At 48.9% G+C, this 19,634-nt stretch overlaps 2 protein-coding genes across 3 annotated transcripts in view; one reads left to right on the forward strand and one right to left on the reverse strand.

Annotated features, from left to right (window-relative positions):
* RPN2 (ribophorin II) overlaps positions 1-5,352 on the reverse strand; it is a 49,050-nt gene extending 43,698 nt beyond the window's left edge. For both annotated transcript variants that reach the window (XM_084775683.1, XM_084775682.1), the window contains exons 1-2: positions 5,189-5,352; positions 3,067-3,260 (exon numbers count right to left, since the gene is read on the reverse strand). In XM_084775683.1, coding sequence (XP_084631809.1) covers positions 3,067-3,260; positions 5,189-5,201 — 207 coding nt within the window. In that variant the 5' untranslated portion in view covers positions 5,202-5,352. The remainder of the gene's footprint in view (positions 1-3,066; positions 3,261-5,188) is intronic.
* The window catches only part of LOC311593799 (protein MROH8-like), a gene marked incomplete at its 5' end in the record, with an annotated part of 117,439 nt that continues 103,066 nt past the window's right edge, over positions 5,262-19,634 (forward strand). Inside the window, 5 exons of the mRNA XM_084775217.1 lie at positions 5,262-5,278; positions 5,380-5,474; positions 5,700-5,732; positions 14,832-14,950; positions 18,246-18,398. Coding sequence (XP_084631343.1) covers positions 5,262-5,278; positions 5,380-5,474; positions 5,700-5,732; positions 14,832-14,950; positions 18,246-18,398 — 417 coding nt within the window. The remainder of the gene's footprint in view (positions 5,279-5,379; positions 5,475-5,699; positions 5,733-14,831; positions 14,951-18,245; positions 18,399-19,634) is intronic.

The following is a 19,634-nucleotide window of genomic DNA, read 5'->3' on the forward strand; positions in this document are numbered from 1 at the left end:
CCAATACCCCTGCTCTACCGCCCTAGGCAACACTTCAAGCACTACTGAGGCCGAGGCTTCCTAGCGGCCACTCTCCGTTATCTCAATTCCTCTCTCTCCACTGATGTCACGAAATGCATTCATAAAGTTCAAGTCTTATTCTAAGCAAACTCATTCATCCTTGTCTTCGACCCGCTGCTGGCTTCTCGCTTCCCACACAGTCCCACTTCAAGTCACATCTTCAGCCCTAATCAACATCCCCTTCAAACTCACAATTTGAAAAGCATATTTTTAAAAAAAGATTTATTGATTTATTATGTATATAATGTTGTGTCTGCATGTGTGCTTGCACACCAGAAGAGGGCACCAGATCCCAGTATAGATGGTTATCAGACACCATGTGGGTGCTGGGGATTGAACTCAGGACCTCTGGAAGAACAGCCAGTGCTCTTAACCTCTGAGCCATCTCTCCAGCTCCAGAAAAAGCATCTTTAAAGGAATGTGCTCATCCCTCCACAAGCCTCAAACTCAGATCTGATGAGTCACAAACGCTCCTGTCCTTACCTGAAACTTTTCATCCTGCATTCCAATCCTACTCACATTTGACATTAACCTAACATTCCAACCTCATTTGCTCCTCTTTACAATACAAAACCTCTACAGTTGTCACTGCTCTACTCTGTGTCCCACAAGGTATCAACTCTCCTCAGGGACCCCAACATCCTCTGAAGAACCAGGGCAGCGGTGAAACATCGGTAAAGCACACCACAAACATAGTGTCTGGGCTAGGCACTGTCTGAACGTGCCTGAATACATTGTCCACAGGACAAAACCCTCAATATAAAACTGGTTACTCCAGCTGCCCTGTGAAGGGGTCCTCTGTGGCACAATCTGGTTTTACTGTACTCTATCAATGGTCTAGTGAGGTGGGCCACATAACCCCCTTCTCACAGAAAAGCTCAGGTGAATTCACTGATGCCTGTAATCTTACTTTCAGGCTGAAATAATTTCCTTTGAGGATCACAGGACCACAAGGAAAAGACACACACAGGCAGAAAACACTTGACAGAAACGAGAGACGACGGTCAGGGAACAATCTGAAGAAGCTGCATGCAGACTACAGAGGTCAGTCAGTACGTCAGGGTTTGGGGCTGGATGGTCTGGAAACCACTGTGCACAGTGTGAGGGCGCAGGTGCAGCCGTCGATGCAGTGGATGTGGATGGCTGTGGTTGTGCTTCAATAAGCTCTCGTGTACAACACAAGCTTCTGCACAGATGTGACCATGGGAAGCCGTTTGTCACTTCTACATTCAGACTCACTGGTACCATCTGTAATTAACCTCTTCTAGGTCTTGTTTCCTCCTCTGTTACAGGGAAATGTTTCTGACAATACAGATTCATGAACATAACTCATGTACCGGGCACATACAGAGCTCTCAACAAATAATACTGACGACACATTCTAGGCAACAGTGGAGTATATCAAGCTAGCAAGCCAAGAAATGTGCGAGCACACCCCCCCCCACACACAGGGGGTGTGGGGGGAGAACATGAGCATAAGCACTGACGTGAGTCTAAAGACACTGACCACAACAAGATTGAAGGCATCGACTTTACCCCTTCTACCAGTAACTACAAAATTAGACAAAATGTATGAAACTGAGATCCTGGACAACAGGTAGTACACACTGTAATTAGCCCCACCCCCTTGCAGACAGAGCCTCTTTATGTCACCCGTTCTGGCCTGGAACTCAGTATGTGGGCCAGGCTGGCCTTGAACTCACAGATCTTTCTACCTCTGCTTCCCAAGTGCTGGGACTAAGGGGTGCACCATCTCACGCAGCCGCACTATGAGTCTTAAGGCAACAGCATAAATGATTGGCACTTGCCTGGGTTCATAAAGCTCTTTCACCATTTGTGATGTAGCAAAATCTCTCAGAGCACACTGTGACAAATCAAAGACACGCACTCTAATTAATGAACACTAGTTGCTTAATGAATAGGGCCAGTGAGATGGCTCAGCCAGCAAAGGTTCCTGCTGCCAAGGCTGACAAACTGCATTTGATCTGTGTCACAGACACCTGGCAGAAGCTGGCTTTCTCCCTCTACCATGTGAATCCTGGCAATTGAACTCACTCAGGCCCATCAGATTTGGCAGCATTTTGATAACAATGGGTGGGTTGGGTTTGGTTTTGGTGTCTCCAGACAGGGTCTCTTCGTGTAACAGCTCTAACTGTCCTGGACTTGATTTGTAGACTAGGCTGGCCTTGAACTCAGAGATCTACCTGCCTCTGCCTCCCAACCGCTGGGAATAAAGGCGTATGCCGCCACCCACCCCAGCCTCCTAAACTTATGGTAATTTAATAAGAAGTCATAGAAAACTAAGCATATTCAGGAAAACTGTTTTAGCCTAACTGTCCATGACTTTGTAATGAGTACACACCCCTTAGCTGCTCCTAAGCCCAGAAAACATTTCAATTGCAATGTATTCAGCTTGGCCAAAGTAAAATACACCCAAACTGCCCACACAATTACTGTCACTGATTAACGTGTGAACCCTCCACCTTGAGCTCCATTATGACATGTTAGCCAAGCCCCCAGCACTTGTACGCTGTAGAGCTCAGTGGTTAAGAGCACTGGCTGCTCCTGCAGAGAGCCAGGGGTCAGGTCCAAGCACGCACATGGTGGCTCACAATCATCTGTAACTCCAGTTCCAGGGGATCTGATGTCCTCTCTGGGCTCCCTGGGCACATGCCGTACATATACCTGGAGGCAAGACACTCTCACACACAAGATAAATAAATCTGAAACAATGAAAAAGTGCACAAACCGAATACATGCTACACTGAGCAGTTTCACGGAGTTCTGGTAGTTTCTGAAGGCTCTTCCTCACTCCTCTCCCCTTAGCAACACCCAGCATGGCCCCACACACATTAAGCAGAAACTCTCAGATGGAAGAAAGTATCTGTTTCATTAAACCAGTTCTCCTCACATCAGCAAGCGTTTGTTTCAAAGTCCCCAAGAGGAAAACAGCCAGGAGGTTAAGGGTCTCTTCAAACACTGTGAACAGAAGAAAGGCAGTTTTACCTTGACATCCTGCACTTGTGCCCCAAGGCTGTTGAGTCCCACGATGGAGTAGAAGGCCGACTCCAAACTGGTGAAAGGGCGATCCAGTGAGGCTTTCAGTCTGTCCACATCATGCTTGGTGAGGTAGTGGGTGGGCGTCAGCGCCTGGGTGCTGGCTATGATTGTCAGGGCCAACAGGAAGACAGTGTTTGAACCTTTGGGGAAAACAGTTATTAAGTTTGTGCCACACTGTCCTAGTCACAGTCCCAACAACGATGCACTAAGGTCTGGGAGCCCAACTTTTAGTATGGAATCAACTTCCTAATTAAAAAACAAGACGCCAGGCAACAGATATTATATGGAGAATTTTACTATATAAGCATGGGGAGAGAAGGAAGGGGGAGGGCACCCCAGAGAGAAACAGAGACAGAGGAAGAGAAAAGGAAGGTAAGAGAAAGAGGTGGGGAAAAGAGAGGGGAGAGGGGGAGGGGGAGATGTGAGAGGGAGGGGCGAGAGGTGGGTGTGTCTTTTACACAGCCCTGGGTAGGTAGGCAATGACATCACAGGTGGGCAGTCTGGGGCAGAAGCCTAAGACCCACCATGTGGGAAAGGGTAGAGGACACAGGTTTAGCTTCAAGAGGAGAATGGTGACCCCATCCTCAACCAGGAGTATAGTCCTTCATGCAAACAAGACACCATCCCCATTTAATTTGATGGGCAGGCCCAAATTATGCTGAATTCTTTGTGCGCACTTCCCTAACCATTTAATCCTTCCAACATGCAAGTGAGGTGGGTATTCTCTGCGTTTTACAAGAAACGGAGGCTAGCCCTCCCTGTATGCTAGCTCCTATCTGTCACTCCCAGGACTGGGAGAGCAGAAACAAGATGGTGAATATGAGGTGAGCCCCAGCTACGTAGTAAGACCCTACCTATTTTGTGTGTTTGTATTGGGGTGCATTCACATAAGTGTGTGCCAGTGCACACGCATGCCAAGGTCAGAGTAAACACTGGATGGCTTCCTCTCTTGTTTTCTCCTTAGTGCCTTGAGACAGGGCCTCTTCAATGAGCCAGAACCATTTTGGCTAGACTAGATGGCTACCTTTTGGGACCTGCTGGTCTCTGTCCTCCAATGCTGGGGCCACATGCACATACTGTAGCCAGCCACACCCTGTGCTAACATTTAAAGTAACAAGTTGCACTGAGCCATCTCCTTAGCTCCCTATATAAAGAAAGAAAAACAAAACTAAGGTTCTTAAGTAGGTACCGGCTCCTGCCCTAACACACATAAGTGAGACTCAAGCTCCAGACAGTTTCAGTACACGTTCCACTTTACCAACAGATCAAATAGTGAAAGGGCAAGCTTTGTTCACTGTGCTCCCATGGTGAGTTACTTCTGGGATCCCAACTACTCACCGACTAGCGGAAACAAGATAAACACCCAAATAGTCATTTTCATAAAGACTACACGAAGATTTCACCCTACCGTGTCCACTCAAAATCTACCAGGCATTGCACTTTGCCCGGCACTGTTAATAGCAAGGAGAGAAATACTACTTAACACAACTCTTAGGAAGCTGATGCCAGGTGAGAAACTAAGGTGTGGAGGGGTTAAGTCCCTTGCACCTGGTCTCACAATGACTGCGTGGTCAGTTACAAGTATCACTTCGGGGGCCTGTGAAAGACCTGTGAGTCTCTGTCCCTGCCAGGGAAGAAGAACCTAGAACCTAAAGAAAGTCCAGCGACATGGTCAAAAGCTTTCATGATGCCAAGGGTGGCTCCCGGACAGGCGCTAGGCCGCCAGGTCCATTCGAATGAATGAAGGAAGCCTGGCACCGGCTCCACGCTGCCACAGTCGCGCTGGGCCTCGTGGGGACCGGTAGCCACGCGCTGCACAACCGCCCACCAACCCTTCTAGTCGCCGGGATTCGCCAGCTCGTTCAGGTCGCCAGGACTTCGCCAGCCCGCAGCCCTGTCGCACCATCAACACTAAAGCGCCCGAGCCCATGCCCCTGCCCCGTAGGGGAGGGGAACAGCGCCTGACTGGCGCCCGTGTGCTCCAGACCAGCCTCCCGCGGGCGACACCCCGCTCCCCAAGGCGGGTCGGCCGAGGGACCCCACTGTTGAGCCATGCGCAACGCCTCACCCGGCGACGCCATTTCTCTGAGCAGGTCCCACCGGAGACCAAGCAGGCGGACTTCCGCTCCGGGGTTGCCAGGATGGGCTCCCGGCAAAGGTCAGTCTCGGTAGTCCCACTTGGCTGGGCCGTTCCCAACCGCCGCGGTGTGGGGGAGTTGAGTCGTGGCGTGCCGACCGCTCCCACGGTTCCTGCTTGAGAACCCGCCGTCTCCCCCGCGCCGAGGCCCACTTGGAATCGACCGCCTCGCAACCGTCCTGCTCAGCTTGCCACCCGGACGTGATTGGACAAGGCGGTGGGACGGGCCTGAGACGGGGCCGCCTCTGATTGGCCAGTGCCAGTGACTGGCCGGACGCACTGTCACTCATGCGTCTCTCCTGCAGCCCGGCCAATTTTAAAGCCACTAGAAGGAAGGGTCAGGTTAGGAGGGCAGAGTCATAGTGACAGATGATTTTGCCCACTTAGGGAAATTCTGGTTAAAGGATTACTTAGATTGTTAATAACTGAATTCACACTGAAGTTTTATCCAGTTTTCAAACCAGTGAGCTATACAGTAAGAATTTCATACGATATATTTTGATCCTATTCATTCCCTTCGCCAAACTCCCTACTCACTCGACTTCATGTTCTATTTCTCTCTTTCCCTTTCTAAAAATAAGAATAAAAAACAAACTAAGCAAGGAGAGTGGTTGATAGACCCACTCCACTGAAGAAAAGGGATTTTCCTTCTCCCAGCAGGTGTCAGTTACGAATAGCTTTCCAGCTGGGGGAGGGGTGGGGTTTGTGCCCACTACCCCTTCTCTGTGCTGGGGTTTTGTATGGCTCGTGCTTGTGCAGGTCTTGTGACCACGATGTCAGTCTCTGTGGGTTCGTATTGCGTCCCCCTTGTCATGCTTGGGAAATGCCGCTTCCCTCTGGCTCTCAGTCTTGCACAGGTCCATGAGGCCCCAGGTGAAGGGTGTGATAGGGAAATTCCATCTAGGGCTGATTTGGACAAAGTGTCTCCTTGTCTGCTCCTTGATCAGTTGCGGGTTACTGTGTCAATTGCTGTCTGCTCCAAGACGCTGCTTCTCTGGTGAGGCTGAGGGATGAATGCACGGACCTGCTCGTTGAGCAGACTCAACATGGAAGCCAGAACTGTGTAGCTCCAGTTACTGACCGTTCACAGAGCAGCTGGACGCAGCACTAGCGTTCCACACACATTGTTTCATTTACTCTTTATCACTATCATGTGAAGTGTGTGCAGCCTCAGTATTAGCACTTTAAAAGGAACAACATATTTCAGCCCAGGCATTCTGACTACAGCCTGCTTTTATTTTTTATTTAATTGTTTTTTTTTTCTGAATCCAGTGCCTTTATTTTTATTTGATGATGAACAGGATTAACACATCCAGCACCTCTAGTGACCTTTGCTCACACCACTGAGAAGCAGGGAGCTTAGAGTCTCTCCGTGGCAAGGCATCTGGACAGTAGCTCCGTTCTTTAAAAGAGTGACCAGGCATCAACACCTGTGCAGCCACCTGAGCCAGCTGAACCGTCAGGGAGGGCTTAGCTGAGGTGGGAGCCTTGGGTTTTCTCAAAAACACATCTGGTCTTGGCAGAATGTTATCTTTTTCCAAGTTGCTGTTCTTAAAATCGACACTTTGACTCCATCAGAATACCAAGCGCCCCCATAGAGGGAGACTGACCACACACAGACAGGATGTGATTGTCTAGAATCTAAGGATGGACAGCGGAAAACTCACCCTAAAAGATCTATCTTCCCATGCCTCAGGACTCCCTGTGAGGGGTGGGAAGGAAGGGGAGAAATGGCACGCCTCGCAGGACTCCACAATACTGTGAACCCCCTAGGACTGCTGGCCTCTGCAGGGCCCCTACTTCCCAGACAGCTGCTCCCCTACAGCTTGGGCACCTAGTCATCCCACTCTGCCGGGCCACTGGGGCTCCCAGGTGATACTTCTTGCTTAAGGCCACCACCTTGAACTTGCAGTGGTCTCCAGCCCTCCTCCTGGGGATCTGCTCCGCACAGTTCAGTGGCTTGTCCTGTACACCAGCCAGATGTAATGGTGGAGGCCCATGCCACGGGGAGGCCCAGAGCCCACCTCATCTAAGAGGACCATGCCACTGCTGATGTCACTGCCCCTCTCATGTTGACCACCAGAACATGGTACCTCTCCCTGATTTTGGAGTCCTCCTGCTAGGAGCATCAGGGGCTGTGAGGACCAGGGTGTAGTTTTCTTGGATTAAGACCATACAATGAAAGGCAGCTAGGCCTATTTTTAACCTGGGTGGGTGTCAGCACTTTGCCTGGCTTGTCCACCTGTACATGCTGCATGTGGCTGCCACCTCCAGCAGGCTCAGCGGCCCCGCCCACTGGCTGATGTTGGCCTGCATGGTGATGGCAGGGTGGAGAGCACACACGCTGAGTCCTGAGTGCTGCGAACCCAAGATGCTTCTACAGCCTGCTTTTTAGCTATTGTGAGCATATAGTTTCACAATACGGTAATGCTTTTTTCATATTGCCCCAATTTTGTTTTGTTTCTGAGATATGGTTTCTCTCTGTAGCCCTGGCTGTCCTCAAACTCTGTTATACACCTGCCTTTGCTTCCTGAGCGTGGGGATTAAAGGCGTGGGCCACCACCACACAGCGTCCCAAATATTATTCAACTACGCAGGGGAGAGTCAGTTCTGTGTCTAGTAGGTCCCAGTCCTCCAGATAGCAGCCATCAGCCCTACGCAGTTATTTCACTTTGAACTTAGTTAAACTAAGTAAAATGTCAGCATCCGCTCCCCCGCCGCACCAGCTGGGCTTCAGATGCTCCCTTGCTCAGTCAGGGTGGCTGCTGGATGTTGTATGAGGTGACTTGAAATCACAGGGTAGATATTTTCATTATCCCAGAGGGTGCTATTGGGTAGTGCCCAACTAGCATACACTTGAAAGGACTCTACCAATTCAGTAGTAAGACAAGCCAGTGGTGTGCTAGAGACAGAGCCAGCTGTTAAGTTTTTAGGAATTTTTGCAAATTGGCTAAATATAGCCATTTAAGACATTAAATTGCTGGGCGTAGTGGCACACACCTTTTATCCCAGCACTCAGGAGGCAGAGGCAGGCTGACTTTGAGTTCTGAGTTCAAGGCTGGCCTGGTCTATAGAGTGAGTTCTAGGGCAGCTAAGGCTATACAGAGGAAGCCTGTCTCAATAAGCAAAATAAAATTTTGAACATAATTTATACTATATATAAATACTTTATGGGTTATTAAATATATTTTTATTCTTATAATTTCTATATTTATAAATTGTTAAATTTATATATTTATATTTATACCAAGCAAAATAAATTATAGAGCCATAATACAAGTTACTGGCCAATCTCTAACTTCGCTTTCTTCACAGAACCATGATTAGCATTTTCTATCCCCACAAATGACTATAATTACAGGGAAAACAGTTGTGCGTGCTCTAGGTGAGTAGCTGTAGATCTGTGTGGGGTCCCACTGCTGAGGTGACCCTGTCACACAAGCTGTGAGAGTGTAAGAAAACTTACCATGGCCTGAGGGGGGGAAAGGCTCCTCTGAGGAAGTTACCTTTGAGCTCAGACCTGAGCAGTACAAGGAGAAAGCGGAAGTTGGAATTGCGGGAGTGGAATACTACAAAAGCAGTCAAAAGGGACCCGGCATGTTGGAGGGACTCAAGCTTCTCATGCTGAAGTCGTGGTGATAAAGGGGGCAGTGATGCGAGAGAAGGGAAAGACATCGGCTCGGGCCGACGGGGCTGCACCTTGACAACAGGCTCCCCTATGCAGTCCTGGCTGTCCTGGAGCTAGCTGTTCCCCTACGCGGTCCTGGCTGTCCTGGAGCTAGCTGTTCCCCTACGCGGTCCTGGCTGTCCTGGGGCTAGCTGTTCCCCTACGCGGTCCTGGCTGTCCTGGAGCTAGCTGTTCCCCTACGCGGTCCTGGCTGTCCTGGGGCTAGCTGTTCCCCTACGCAGTCCTGGCTGTCCTGGAGCTAGCTGTTCCCCTACGCAGTCCTGGCTGTCCTGGGGCTAGCTGTTCCCCTACGCAGTCCTGGCTGTCCTGGAGCTAGCTGTTCCCCTACGCAGTCCTGGCTGTCCTGGAGCTAGCTGTTCCCCTACGCAGTCCGGGCTGTCCTGGAGCTAGCTGTTCCCCTACGCAGTCCTGGCTGTCCTGGAGCTAGCTGTTCCCCTACGCAGTCCTGGCTGTCCTGGGGCTAGCTGTTCCCCTATGCAGTCCTGGCTGTCCTGGAGCTAGCTGTTCCCCTATGCAGTCCTGGCTGTCCTGGGGCTAGCTGTTCCCCTATGCAGTCCTGGCTGTCCTGGAGCTAGCTGTTCCCCTATGCAGTCCTGGCTGTCCTGGAGCTTGCTGTTCCCCTACGCAGTCCGGGCTGTCCTGGAGCTAGCTGTTCCCCTACGCAGTCCTGGCTGTCCTGGAGCTAGCTGTTCCCCTACGCAGTCCTGGCTGTCCTGGAGCTAGCTGTTCCCCTACGCAGTCCTGGCTGTCCTGGGGCTAGCTGTTCCCCTACGCAGTCCTGGCTGTCCTGGGGCTAGCTGTTCCCCTATGCAGTCCTGGCTGTCCTGGAGCTAGCTGTTCCCCTATGCAGTCCTGGCTGTCCTGGGGCTAGCTGTTCCCCTATGCAGTCCTGGCTGTCCTGGAGCTAGCTGTTCCCCTATGCAGTCCTGGCTGTCTTGGAGCTTGCTGTTCCCCTACGCAGTCCTGGCTATCCTGGAGCTAACTGTTCCCCTATGCAGTCCTGGCTGTCCTGGAGCTAGCTGTTCTCTTATGCAGTCCTGGCTGTCCTGGAGCTAGCTGTGTAGACCAGGTGGGTCTTGAACTCAGACATCTGTCTGCTTCTGCCTCTTAGCAATTATTATCTTTAGCTTAAAAATAAATATAAACCCCCAGCACTTGAGAAGGCAGAGGCAGGAGTATCACTGAGTTTTAGGCCAGCCCGGTCTACAAAGTAGGACCAAGACAGGCAAGGCTACACAGAGAACCCTGTCTTCAGAAACTAAAACCCAAAAACTAAAAACAGAAACAAAACAACAAAACAAAAGAAAACCTTAAACAACTAAGTAGAATGTAAGAAAACAAATGGCAGTGGCTGGAGAGATGGCTCCGTGGGTAAGGGCACTTGCCACTCTAGCACAGGACCCAGGTTCTGTTCTCAGCACCTGATTGACATTTCCAAACTGTCCATAACTCAATCCTAGATCCAACATCCTCTTCTGACCTCTGAGGGCAGCTGGCACACACATGCTGCACATACATACATACATACACACAAAACACTCATACACATAACTAATCACAAAATTAAAAAAGAAACAATGCCCTAATTTGTTTAACAACACCTCATCATTAGCCATATAGATTCTTTTTGGGTTTTATTTTTTCTTTCAGTTGATGGATAAATATTCTTAGATGTGGGTTTCTGTATAACTCTATAAATAATTCTTAGATATGTGCCACTTGTGTATGTATAATATGATACATGTTCATATGTGTATGCATGCAGGTGGAGGCCAGAGGTAGACACTGAGGTTTTTTTTTTTAAGTTTTTGTTTGTTTGTTTGTTTTTGCTTTTTTCAAGACAGGGTTCTCTGTGTAGCTCTGGCTGTCCTGGACTCCCTTTGTAGACCAGGCTGGCCTCAAATTCACAGAGATCCTCCTGCCTCTGCCTCCCAAGTGCTGGGATTAGAGGCGTGTGTTACCACGCCTGGCTTTCCACCCTGTTTTTGAAGCTGGCTGGCTAGCTAGGCCAGGAACCTGCCTGTCTGCTGTGCTAGCTTTTACATGGCTGCTGGGGATCTGAGCGCAGGGCCTCATGCTTGCAGAGCATCTGAGTCTCTTTTCCACTTCTGTGATAAAGCACCATGCCCAAGGCAACTTATAAAGAAAGCATTGAACTGGGCTTACAGTTTCAGAGGGGTAGAGTCCATCAGCCGAGCGAGCGAGCAAAGGCTTGGTGGAGGAATGGCTGAGAGCTCACAGCTCAGTCTGAAAGCAGAAGGCAGCTGGCACTGGGAACGGTGTGGGCGCCTGACACCTCAGAGCCACCTCTGGTGACACACCTCCTCCAACTGCCACACTTCCTGATGCTTTCCACAGTTCCAACAACAGAGGCCCTGTGACCCTACGAGCATATGAACCTCTGGGGGCCATGCTCATTCAAGACACATACCCAGCAAGCACTTTCCCGACAGTCAAATGTAAGTGCTATTTTTAAGCTTTTAATAGATTCTGCTAAATTGTCTGCCCAGCGTATAAGGCAGCGCTTCTCGACCTGTAGGGCTCAGCCCACTTGGGGGACACATATCAGATGTTTGCATTACAATTCATAATGGTAGCAAAATTACAGCTATGAAGTAGCAGTGAAAATGTATGGTTGGGGTCACCGCAGCATGAGGAACTATTAAAGGGTCGCAGCACTAGGAAGGCTGAGAACCACTGATGGAAGGTCTATTTGTGTGGTCACGGAAGAGAGGCAGATGCTAGTTGCTCACAACTATCCAAAATCAGTATATTTTTTGGTTTTTCTTTTAATGTTTACCAGCCAAATTGACAATAAAATGTATTCACTTGTCTAATGTGTGTGTCTCTGTGTGTGTGTGTGTGTAGCAGGGGCTGCTTGTTGTGTGTGTTTGTGTTGCAGGCAATGCATGTTGAGTGTGTGTGTGTGTATCAGGGGAAGCATGTTGAGTGTGTGTGTGTGTATCAGGGGAAGCATGTTGAGTGTGTGTGTCTGTGTGTGTGTGTGTATGTGTGTGTGTGTTTGTGTGTATGGCAGAGGATGCATGTTGAGTGCACATGCATGTAGAGGCCAGAGCTTGTCCCTCAGGGTGGTCCACCAGGTTTGAGATGGGGTCTCTCGCTGAGACAGAGGCATTTTGAGTCAGCTAGTCTGGCTGACCACACCCACTGAGCTGTTTAAGTGGTGCTGGAGAACTCAGGTCCTTGCATGGCAAACACTTTACTTTCTCTCTTACCCTATATCTCAATGTCTCCTGTCCTAGTGTGGAGTAGTGTGCTTGGCCTAGAGGTTCATGAGAGGCGTTGACTACAGCAACTTCTTTCTGTTAGTATTCCCAGCAGTTTTGCCTTCTTTGGGGCTTTTACATCTTATTTAGCCAGGCAGCAAGGAGCGAATGTACACCCGCTATTTATAAGTCCCAGTGGCAGACGCACAAATAAGATGGTGAGATTGAAAGTGCTCACTGATCAACAGACTTCATCTATAAAACCGAATGCTAACTACTACTTGTCCTTAAAAGGAAAGTGGTTGATAGCCGGGGCAGCACAGTTCCATCTCAGTGGCGATATCACCAGTGAAAGGAGCCAATCACGGGGCCTCTATGAGTCATGCTTTCAGTAATAGAACACATTAGAAAGAGAGGACTGGGGGCTGGAGAGATGGCTCAGTGGGTAAAAGCACTGACTGCTCTTCCAGAGGTCCTGAGTTCAATTCCCAGCAACCACATAGTGGCTCACAGCCATCTATAATGTGATCTGATGCCCTCTTCTGCAGATAAAGCACTCACACACAATAAATAAATAATGTTTAAAAAGATTTAAAAAAAAAAAAAAAAGAAGAAGAAGAAAAAACCAGAAGCGCAGAGATGGCAGACAGACAAGTGGTTCCTGTTGGAGAGAGCGGGAAAGGGCTAAAGAGGGATGACAGCAGGAGGGAAGTTTCAGAGGTGATGGAGCTGCTCTGTCCCCTGATTACGGTGGTGCCAACATGTATGCTCATGTCTTAAACTTCATGCAACTAACTCGTCAAGAAGCCCATTTTGTTACGTGATGCTTTAAAAAATTCTACTATCACCTTGTTCCTGATAACTGATCAGCAGTAATCTTTCTTTGTGGGTTAAATAGTGTTCTTCGTCTATAAAATTTTACTAAATTATACATTTTTACATATAGTGCTAACTTAACAACAACAGTAAAACACCAGAAGTCACCTTTTGGTCTTCATTTTGTGTTTAGTATCACAAGGCTTTATAAAATTTTCTTTGTTTAATAAAGACTTTAGATTACTGCAGTGAATTAAAACAAAAGAAAGCCCATTTCTTTATTAAATGAAGGACTAGATGAAGAAGAAAGTAACTACATGAAGTCACCTCAGATGCTGCAATAGCTATAGGAAGGAATTGTAACGCAGCTTCAAGACAAAATGTATGCTCCAACCACTAAAATACATGCTGTTCTAGAAAAAAATGTAGAGAAGGCAGGAGGTATGAAGCAGGAAAGGGCACCATGGAAGTTAATTGACTAGACCTGAAAAGGGCACCTATGCTCTGTCTGGGTAGGTCTGGACCTCGTTGGGTGCCGTTGAACTATGAACTATGGTAGATAAAGAGTTCCCTGATCAAATTTAAATCTAAGAAAAGTGCACCTAGTCCTCCCCAAGAAAAAGAAAGAAAAGAAAAAGGAAAAAGAATAGAAAAAACCAACAAAACAACAAAAAGCAAAACAAAACTCAGAGAGCAGGAAATCAATACAGCATTCCTGTAGCTCCAGTGCTGGAAGCAGATGGAGGCCACAAACTTCTTGCACTCTAGGGAACTGTACTAATTTATGCCATCTGCAACTGGGGCAAAGACTGGAAGAATGTTTGTTTTTAGTTTCATTTATTTATTATTTTGTATACAGTGCTCTCCCTGCAATGCAGTACACCTGCAGGCCAGAAGAGGGCATCAGGTCACATTACAGATGGTTGTGAGCCACCATGTGGTTGCTTGGAATTGAACTCAGGACCTCTGGAAGGGTAGTCAGTGCTCTTAACCTCTGAGCCATCTCTCCAGTCCCCTACTTCTCTACTAAGCTGGTATCTCCAGGGTCACAGCTACGCTGGTTGGTTTTACCTTTCAACTTGACATAGCTTAGACTCATCTGAGAATGAAGTCTCAACCATGCCAGGCTAGGAATACTGGATTTTATCTAACTGATAGAAATCCTCCTGTAGTCCAGTTGGAGTTCACTTCTGGATATTTGGGCAGCCTGAGACATAATAGTTCAATTGTTGACTCAACAACAAATATTTACAATGTCCTGTCCAGCAATATGACATTACATTAAAACACAGGCAACAAGTCAGACATGGTGGCACACAACTTTAATCCCAGCACTGGGGAGGCAGACAGAGGAAGTGGATCCTTGTACCTTTGAGGCCAGCCTGGTCTACAATAGTAAGTTCCAGGACAGCCAGGGCTGTGTAGAGAGATCCTGTCTCAGAAGAACAAAACATATAGGCAACAGGGCAGCACGAAGAGAGTAGGCAACTCAACAGCCAGCAAATTTTGGTGTGCAGGAAGGTCTGTGATGAGCAAGTGTTTGGCAGTATTTCAGCCTCCCAGGACACCCTCAAGACACCTCTCCAGTGGGGTAGCACTGTAGCCTTCCAATATGAACTGAACAGATCACCCCAAATCTTTGCTCTTACAAAAACCCTTTTCATTTCCCTTTGACTGTTTGTATAAACTGTTTACAGGGAAGAGGGCAGGACCTGCCTGCAGATTTGATTAATTCATTCAAGCGGAGAGCAGGGATTGCCTGCACACTGGAGATCACAAAGATTTACAAAGCGAGTAAGAAAGAAACGAAGCAGCGCGTAACCACGCTCCGTTCTCGTCCTAGACACCATACAGTACAGAACCAGTGGCAGGGCCTTGAGAGATGCTCTGAGAAGATGCAGGGAGCTGTTGGAGCACTACAGCGTCAAATGCTTCTACTGCTGTCCCTTCAAAATCATCCAGGTAACTAGAGAGGTTAGACACACCCAAACAGGCAGCTCGAAGCGCTGGCAGGGTGGGAATAAGCCGGAAGTCTTGTTTGTTCATGGAACTGTGAGATGGTAAAAGTCACATTGGAAACTTCTTTTTGGTTCTTATGAAATCAATGACAGAGATTGCTCAGGGAATGTGCTCTGTAAATGCTTTGTGTGCAAGTAATGTACTGTGTGCATGACTTTACACACCAGGTTTCTTTCCTCTGTGTGTGTGTGTGTGTGTGTGTGTGTGTGTGTGTGCGCACGCGCGCGCGTGCGTGCGTCTTTTTGAGACAGGGTCTCACTATGTATCCCTTGCTACCCTGGAGCTTACTGTGTCAACCATGCTATCCTAGAACTCACAGCAGCCGAGTGAGCTGCCTGTGCCTGCCTCTGACGTGCTGAGATGAAAGGCTGGCCATGTGTTCATAGGTTAGTGGTTTGCGTCATCTTCCCGAGGAGGCCAATGACGTCACCTGGCTCTGGTGAACTCTCACTGAACACCAACCAGCTGCTTGCTCATGTGAGCCTTCCACATAGAGAAGCTTCAAGAGAGAATGGTTGAGCCAGCGAGCAATGTGCTCTCAACTATAGCTGTTCATCACTCAACAAAGCCTTGTGCATTTGCTAGATTGCTTAGGGATCAGGGTGAACAAAGGAAACCTGTAAGGCTGGGGGGAGGGCTCAGTACAGTGCCTGCAGTGCCAGAATGAAGACATGAATTCAACCCCCAGTGACCACATTTAAAAGCAAAACAAAAGGAAAGCTGGGTACAGCTGTGTGCTGCTGTAATTCCAGCTCTGAGGAGACAGGCACAGGAGGATCCCTAGGGTTGTGGGCCAGCTAGTCTAGCAGAATCAGCGAACCCCAGCTTTAGTAAGGGACCCTGCCTCAAAAAATAAGATGGAGGGACTGGAGAGATGGCTCAGCAATTAAGAGCACTGGTTGTTCTACCAGAGGACCTGGGTTCGATTCCCTGCAACCACATGGCAGCTCACAAGAGTCTGCAGCTCTATTCTAGGGAACCTGACACCCTCACAGAGACATACATGCAGGGAAAATGTCAGTGCATATACAATAAAATATATATAAATTACTAAAAAAATAAGATGGAGTGTAATGGGGGTTGGCACTGATAGGCCTCTGGGCTGCACATGTACACACCCTGATGCATTCATACCTGCATATACGTGTGTGCATATATACATGAACACAAACACACAGTGCAGGACACGTATAAATCTTACGTAGGGTCGACAGTACCAGATGATTCAGTCTAGGCATCAGTTTCTCCATCTACCTAGGGAGTCTACATGCTGCACAACTCCCTTGTCGTCAGGGATAAGTGAAATGATGGTGGACAGTGGCGGGGTTACTACTGCCTGTCACATGGGAAGTGTGTGTATTCCAGTCACGTTGAGGACTCCATACACTGCCCAGTGCAGCAAGAGGCAGGGCGACACGTCATGTTAGTGTGCTGCCTCCCTACAAAGCATTTTAGTCATGTGAAGCTAGCGCTCAGCTCTCCGTGACCGGATGTTTCCTTCAGTGCACCTGTAGAGTGTGACTTCTCAGGGTTCCAGAACCAGGCTTCTCTCTAGGAGTCAGAGCGGTAAAAGGTTGTGCGTAGACTTTAGCTGTGGCCTTGGGCGCTTCCACTTTTCATTTTGGTAAATGTCTTAGTCAGGGTTCCCTCGAGGGACAGAAGAGTGAGTCTATGTGAGTGACTTAATAGAGTGGCTTACAGGCTGTGGTCCAGCTGGTCCAGCAATGGCTGTCTACCAACAGGAAGTCCAGGAATCAGTAGCTGTCCAGGGATGAGAGGCTGGATGGCTCAGCTGGTCTTCAGAGTGCGCTAGAATTCTGAAGAAGTGGGCTCTGCTGCCAGGGAAGGAATGGACTTGCTAGTGGGAGTGAGAGCAAGCAGGCACCCAGAGAGCTTCCTCCTTCATGTCCTCATCTAGGCTGCCAGCAGAGGGCGTGGATCTTCCCGCTTCAGAAGATCCAGATTAAAAGTGGGTCAGGCTGGGCACTGGTGGTGCATGCTTTTAATCCCAGCACTAGGGAGGCAGAGACAGGTGGATCACACTAAGTTTGAGGCCAGGCTGGTCTACAAAGTTAGTCCAGGATAGCCAAAGCTACATAGAGAAACCCTGTCTCGGAAAAACAAGCAAAAAAGTGGGCCTTCCTGCTTCAAATGACTTAATTAAGAAAAAAAATAATTGGCCTTCAAGAAAGCCCAGGCTGGTCACCTCAGCTGCCATCCAGGTCCACATCCGGTGCTCTGAGTCAGGGCACCCCAACATCTACTGCATCTACACAAGCTCCTGGAGCTCGTGGACAGGCCAGTCCTGTAGCACTGGCTTCATTACTGGGCAGGGCCAGTCCTTTTCCTGCCAGCGGGCCTGCAGCCCACGTTGCTTGCTCTGCTAGGAGAGGGACACTGAGGGCCAGCGGTGCTGCCTGCAGACTACAAGCATAAAGGTCAAGCCCAGTGGAGCCTCAGGGTGACTAACATTGGGTGTTGGGAGGTGGGCAGCAGCCTGGAGCCTGACCATAAGATCACCCTGGCTCCTGGCATCAGCAGGATATCCAGGACTAGACTTGGTGATGGTCCAGTATTAATGGTGTATCGGAAACCAGACATCAGACCAACGACTCGAAGGAATAAATATTTGTTGCAATGAATATTTGTATATATAGCTGTTTGGGCTAAGAAATATACTGTGTGATACACTGCAGCTTCTGGTAGCAGCACATGAATGACCGTGAACAGATATGAGACAGAGAGCTGGGAAAGACGGAGGAAAGGAGTGGGAGGTTTGATATGACTGTAGTGGCAGGTGTGAGAGAAGGCCGTGGTCATGGGGAACACACTGCCCAGTAGGGTCAGCAGGGTGCTGTGCCACAGCCTGGAGCTTTTAAAGACTCGGGCACCTGAACACGCTGCCCAGCCAATGGTCCTGGCTCTGAGCCACAACAGGATGTCCAAGATGAAGAAAGGTTTATTTACTGGATTGGACCTCTTCAAAAGACCTCGATGGCCCATGATGCAACCGGAGGCCATATTAGTATCTGTGCCCCATGTTGCTGCTCCCTCTCCCTCCCCCTCGCTATGTCCCTCTCCCTGCTCCTCCCCAACTCCCTCTCCCTCTCCCTCCCCTTCCCTGTCTCCCTCTCTCAATGCTGGAATGCTGGGCCTCACACATCCTAGGCAAACACTGTGTTGTATTCCCAGCCCATAACACAGACCTTGAAAGTTCAGTGTTCCTAAATTGTTGCAGGTCTTTGAAGTTTTCCTTGACTCTCAAGAGCTCAGCCAGTTCATAATGACTATTTTGGACAGCCTGAGAAGCCTGCCACATCCCTGTATCCAGCAGACAGCAGGAGAGTTGCTGATAACTTTGGTGAAAAGTGCAGAGGCCCGATTTGAGAAGGTAAAAGCGCAGGGCCGTATTCTGGCTTTGAAACAGCAGCAAGGCCTGTCCCGTCCTGCAGCCAGGGAGGTCCAGCTGCCATTTGTACTCAGCTGAGAACAGGCACTAGCGGGGACAGGACCAAAGCTGCCTTCTGCTGCCCACGAACATTCCTCCATTCAGTAAGCCTGTACTCACCAGCCCCTAGACCAAACAAAGGGCCGGGGAAGGAGCTCTGTGGCAGAGAGCTTGTTTTGCAAGCATGAGGACCTGGGTTCAGATCCCTGCTCGCATGTAAACATCCAGGCATGGGCATGAGCGTCTGTAACTCTAGCGCAGGGAGGCAGAGCTAGGCAAATCCAGCAGGGCTAGCTCGAACAGTGAACTCCAGGTTGATTGAAGAGATTGTGTCTGAAAAAAATAAAGTGGGAAGTGATCAAGAAAGACATCTTTGGGCTAGAGACATGGCTCAGCCATTAAAGGCTTGGTTCACATCCAAAAATCTAAGAAATCTTTGACATCGATGTCTGGCCTCCCCAATATCACACATGGGTATGTGCTCACGCAGATATACACACACACCTAAACACACACACCCTCTCTCTGTGCCTCACTGCCTCTCTCTCTGTGGTGGGTTCACCAAAGAACAGGATTTCTCTGGAGAGATGTGACTGATGAGTATGAGGCTGGAGCTCCAGAATCCTTCTGTTCTGCACTTTTCCTCCCTGGGACAATATATCTGGTTATCAGTAAGCACAGTGGACTGAGCAAGCTTGTAGACTCTATGTGTGTGTGTGTGTGTGTGTGTGTGTGTGTGTGTGTGTGTCTGTCTGTCTGTCTGTCTGTCTGTCTGTCTGTCTGTCTGTCTCCCTGTCTCCATGTGTGTTTTCAGGAATCAGTTCCTCTCTTTCCACCTGTGGGTTCCAGGAATCAAACTCCACATGTCAGGCCTGGCAGGAAGAACCTTTACCTACTGAGTCGTCTTGCCAGTCTTACTTGTGGATTTGGAAACAAGATCTTAATAAGTTGTCCTCACTGGCCTTGAGCCTCCCACACAGCTGAGACCACAGCTACAGCGCTAGGCGCAGCCTAAACAGACCAGTTAGTATTCAGTGGCTTAAGTGAAAGCCACACTTCTTACAGCAAAGCCCTTGGAAAGCTGAGGAGAGATAAAGGCTCCAGATAGTCCACAGAGATTACTCTCTCTCCCTTAACCCCAGCAGGTTACATGTCTCAAGGCCATGGGGAGACCTTGAA

The sequence above is a fragment of the Acomys minous genome (genome assembly GCF_964271855.1).
Source record: "Acomys minous genome assembly, chromosome: 3".
In the NCBI taxonomy this organism is placed as follows: domain Eukaryota; kingdom Metazoa; phylum Chordata; class Mammalia; order Rodentia; family Muridae; genus Acomys; species Acomys minous.